General features: G+C 43.0%; 1 protein-coding gene across 1 annotated transcript; it reads left to right on the forward strand.

Annotated features, from left to right (window-relative positions):
- Positions 1-18: 18 nt before the first annotated feature.
- On the forward strand, positions 19-1,381 carry METTL23 (methyltransferase like 23; the record flags this gene model as incomplete). Its single annotated transcript, XM_010179710.1, has 4 exons — positions 19-129; positions 220-457; positions 801-885; positions 1,213-1,381. Coding segments are annotated over 4 exons (603 nt in total), but the record flags the coding sequence as incomplete, so codon positions are not given.
- Positions 1,382-5,220: the final 3,839 nt, after the last annotated feature.

Here is a 5,220-nt window from a genome sequence, read left to right on the forward strand (position 1 = left end):
AGAGCCGCGCCCGGTGTGTTGCAGGTGCCGGAGTCGCAGTACGGCACGTTCGTGTGGCCCTGCGCCGTGGTCCTGGCCCAGTACCTCTGGGTCCACAGGAGGAGCCTGCCGGGCAAGCGGGTGCTGGAGGTACGGCACGCCTGCCCCTCTCGGCATCCCCTCTGCTTTGGCGAAAGGGGGAGTCCCCCCGGCGTCTCTGTGATCGCGTCGTGGTTTCAGATCGGTGCCGGCGTGAGCCTCCCCGGCGTGGTGGCGGCCAAGTGCGGAGCCGAAGTGATCCTGTCCGACAGCGAGGAGCTGCCCCAGTGCCTGCAGAACTGCCGGAGGAGCTGCCTGGCAAACGGCCTGCCCCACGTACTTGTCGTGGGGCTCACCTGGGGGCAGGTGTCTCCAGAGCTGCTCTCTCTGCCTCCCATAGACATTATTTTAGGATCGGATGTCTTTTTTGACCCAAAAGGTATGTCAGCGCTTTCAGGTATCTTTTATTTGTGACAAACTGCAAGGACTGTGTGTTCAAAGAGCACCGGGAATGCTGTCGAGATCAGGTGACAGCCATTATGGTGAGACTGTGCTACTGGGGTAATTCTAGCATTGGGCTGTCACATAAATACCGCTGCAGGGTGGGTGAAAAGGGAGTAAGTAATTAACAGCTTACTTAAGGCCATCTCCTCAGGTTTCTCATACAGGTGCAGTTAGTCTTGTATGGATTTTTAATTGCTCTCTCATATAACCAAGCATATTTAACTGTACCTAAAATCCACAAACTAACCACAACTACTTCATCTCCCCCCACTATACAGACTTTGAAGATATTTTAACTACAGTTTACTTCTTGCTGGAAAAGAATCCACATGCTCAATTCTGGACTACTTATCAAGTGCGAAGGTAAACTTTTATTTACTATTTAAAACTGGAATCTTAATTCCCATCTTAGGTTTTATTAAAGAGTGTTAACTTCTGAGGCACCACTGCAGTGATTCCAGAGAAGCTCCTCATAGATGGTGGATCAGGCTGGTATTAGCCAAGTAAATCCTAGAGACTGCACACAAACCAGAAAATAATCCAAGAACCACAAAACTGCTGTTAACTGTAGAACTACTACAGACTCAGTTTTGTGACCTGTTCTGTTGAAGCTCAGTGAGTCTCCTGCCACTGCTGCAGAAGTCAGAAGCCTGGGTTAGATTTTCACACCCTGTTATTTCCTCCCCTCAGTGCTGACTGGTCTATTGAAGCTCTGCTCTGCAAGTGGAAACTGAAGAACATCAATGTTCCCTTAAGGTCCTTCAGTGCAGACAAAGAGCACTTGGCCAGCTCTCCTCTACCAGGAAGACACACAATTGAAATGATGATCATCTCACTAGCAAGCTCAGATGATACTTAAAGTTTATTCCACTTGTTGGTACCAATACAAGAGGACACTCTAATGTTCACTGCTGCATGGATCTGCAGGAAACACTCCTCTTTACAGCAAACCTCATGCATATTTCTTTAGAAGCAGATCCCCTTAGCAATAAATCTAAACACATGCATTGTAAAAATAAATGTTTAACTGTTAAGCTATGGCTTTTGAGAAATTTGTGCTCCTCCCCAAATAATAATAGTTCAAAGACCACGTAATAGTTCAGACTCAGTTCCATTATGTAAGCCACTGCACCATAGTTTAACCACCTGCCAATCCACAAGATTGAACTTAAATCCACAACTTCAGCTATGAGGAAAAGTTAACTGCACTCTTTCAAGATAGAAGTTATCCCCATAAGATCTGTGTCCCAAGACTGAGGCTCTTTCCTGAAGATTCATGGACAAAAGCTAGCCCTTTGTTTTTAAATGCATCTGTAGACTGCCATAAGCCATGCAGTCCTGGATGAACAAACTCAAATTTGTAGAAAAGTACTTTTAATCCTCAATCAAGACAGATTGCAAGTATTCAGATGTTTCCATTCCCATTAAACATACATGCAAAAAAGTTAACAGCATTACAATAACCCTCGACACGTAATGGTTGAAGTTACAATGCATTTGGTATCCAAATCAAGGAAAAAAATGATCACTAAGGCTAGCTACCATCAAGCAGCAGCCTGTTGCGTCGGGCAAGCACACAGCAGTAAGTGCTGCTCAGTGTGTATCTTCCGTAACAACGTACAACGGACCTGTCTGATTCTGTATTTGTAGTCGTGGTGTGCAATACTTGCCATACAACATTTGGGTTAGTCACAATACTAGTTAAATTTTAAATTTAATTTAAAAGCAACCCCCATGGATGAAATTTATAAGCAGTAGAATGCATTCAGTTACTCTATAGAAGTTAAACATTGACGGGATAATTGCAGAAATCTTTTCAAGCTAAAAATAAGCTGACTCAAGACATTAAGTTGAGAAAAGTTAACACAGAAAAATGTTTAATATTAACTACAGAGACAGTGGGTATAGTACAGAATGTCTTAAGCAAAAGATACACCAATCGGTACTTACAAAGGAATGAACCATTTCTTTTTTAACATTACATTTCTCATATGTAAGTTCATATATGCAGGTTGGTAAGTTTTACCATTCTGGAAAAAATAGGGTGTGTATATCATCAGCTAGATGTGCTCACTGTATGCTCCATTATTTTTACGCAAGGCCCGGGTGACTGGAAGTGCAGTTGTCAGGCATTTTAATTAACTGGACAGCCATTTGTTTCTGCACGACAAGGCATCGTTACACAGGAGCAATCAGGAGAAAACAGGAAACAGCCAAGCACTCTGCACTGCAACACGCCACCTTAACAGCTAACCAGCATTACTCAACTGCTACACAACTGCGCCTAGTGCACAAAAATACATAAGAGAAGAGATTAGAATTGAGTCTGATAAAGCAATCCTTTCAAATATCAACTGTCACCTGAAAAGATTTCTACCAATTTGAATTTGAAGATACTATTTGAATTCAAAGTTTAAAGAAAAGCATTTACAGTAACTTTCAAATCAAACTTTTGTAGAATTTTATTTAAGGAATGAAGACAAAATTGAGAATACTTTTTGACAGTTAGCTACTCAGCATGTAAGGGCTGCCTGTTTCCTCAGTATGAAACTGGAGGCAGCAAGTTACCATCAGTTTAATTTCAAATGAAAGTCAGCACTATATAAACAAAAATGAAGTTTTACCTCAAATATCCAAGCCAATAATGAAATCTGTAGTCGTTCACTTCACTAAATTACAAGAAATTTGAATAACAGCAACAAAATGGCACATAAAATGTAAAATCTGCCACTTGAGGCGCAAATTAAACAAGTAAAAAGTTAGACAAAAATGTTACAAAATAACCTTTTCGACAGCTGGTTGCTCGTGCCAGGGGTCTCTCCAATGGACTGAAGACTCAAGCGATCTTTTCCCCCCAAAGGCGTCCTTTATGTAGATTCTCACTTATCTGATGCATCTAGGTTTGAAGAAAGAAAAGATCAGCCAGGTTTCTACCTTGTCTCTTTTGGTGGTGTGGATGACTTCAGGTATACTTCTAGTTGTTTCAACTGGCTTTGCCTAATTTAATTAAGTTTTGGGAATTTCCATAATGCGCCACCTCCCCCCCGTGATCCTTTACTTCAGAGGCCAAATGTAAGGTTCTGTCAAAGTCTTTAGTTAAAGAAGAACAAGCATCAGGCTGTACATCAAGCCACCATTAACTTCAATTCAGCCTGTTCAATAATAAGTTATTATAAGTTAAATCAAACGTATAAAACTAATACTTTTTCATAGAGACTTAACTAAACTCTAATTAGCATTCAAAACAAAGTGTGACTAATTTTGCTACAATTACCTAACTTCAGAGCTAGCTTAGGCCCTTTCCTTTAAAAACAGGACCAAACAATTTGAAGGGTTAAAGACACACTATCCTTTCCCCACCCGGTGTATCCTTAGATGCCTCTTCAATATGTCGACTCAAGGAAAAACTAGTTTCCGTGGTTTTCTCGTTGCAAGGAATTTGCCACTTTTCTAGAACAGTTACCTCCAGTCAGTACAATGGCCACTGAACCGATCTTCCATTATAAAAGGATAGTGTATCTTTAACATTTAAAGACAAACCTGCTCCAATACACGCCCACAGAAACTGGTCCCTGGAGGATCAGCCAAATCAGTTAAAATCTGCAATACTGGCCAATATTCTTTTAGCAAACAGGAGACCGCAGCTTTAAAGGGGAAAATGCAGATGTTGGATAAATACAGTAAGAAATAGTCATTTTCATCATAGGTTGCGTCTCATACAATATTTTATTAAAACCAAGCCATTAATCTCTCAATAATACATTTTCTCTGTAAAAAAAATTCTCCATAGAAAGCCCTTTGGTATTAATTTCCCTAAACCAATAACCAAAAAGCATGGCTCAAGAAAAACAAAACAAAACAAACAGCAAACCAAAAACAATGTGCCCCATTAGGATCCACTTGGTTCCAGCTATGAATACTCTAAGAACTACCCAACACCCCACCTAAGTGTGCTATGATAAAGTATCATGCAACATGTGCTGATCCCCAGGTACATTACCATGTTCCTAGGAGGAGACAGCTCCTTCTTCTTCAGGAGACTTGGGAGGGCTCTTAGACCTGGATCTAGAATTGGATTCCCTCTTTGAGGCTGGGGGAGGGCTTCTAGATCTGGAGCGGGATCTTGACCTGGACCGGGATCTGGAGACAGATGAGGACTTTGACTTGGATCTCCTGGCAGACCTGGACTTGGAGGTGGAGCGAGACCGAGAGCGCGTGCGAGACCGGGATTTGGATCGACTGTAGCGGGACCGACTGCGGGATCTAGAGCGGCTCCTGCTTCTAGATCGGCTGCGACGGCGTCTTCTAGGGCTAAAACACACCACGAGGAGGGAGGGAAATTAAAAAGACCGTTAAAAGTTGAACACGGGCGGCGCAACAGACTTCAGCGACTACTACGGGACAGGGAAGGCGGAACAGAACCCACGTGGGCAAGAAAATGAGTGTTAAGAGGGCGCCATTGTTCAGAGTGAGTGGCCGGGGGCTAAAACTACTACAGGGCGAAACCCTTCCGCTTCAAGAGAACTCCACGTGTCATTGCTGCTAAACTCCGATCTCCCCCTCCCAACTCTGCCGTGAAACTCAATCAGAAAAGGAAACTAAACGGAACGGCTCCGTCCCCTTGCCTTATTACTGAAGCTTCGCTGCCCCCCTGCACCCTTCTCAGGCGCTCACCTGCGGCTGCGACGGCCGTAGCCA

Source organism: Mesitornis unicolor, unplaced genomic scaffold (assembly GCF_000695765.1).
Source record: "Mesitornis unicolor isolate BGI_N332 unplaced genomic scaffold, ASM69576v1 scaffold36112, whole genome shotgun sequence".
Lineage (NCBI taxonomy): Eukaryota > Metazoa > Chordata > Aves > Mesitornithiformes > Mesitornithidae > Mesitornis > Mesitornis unicolor.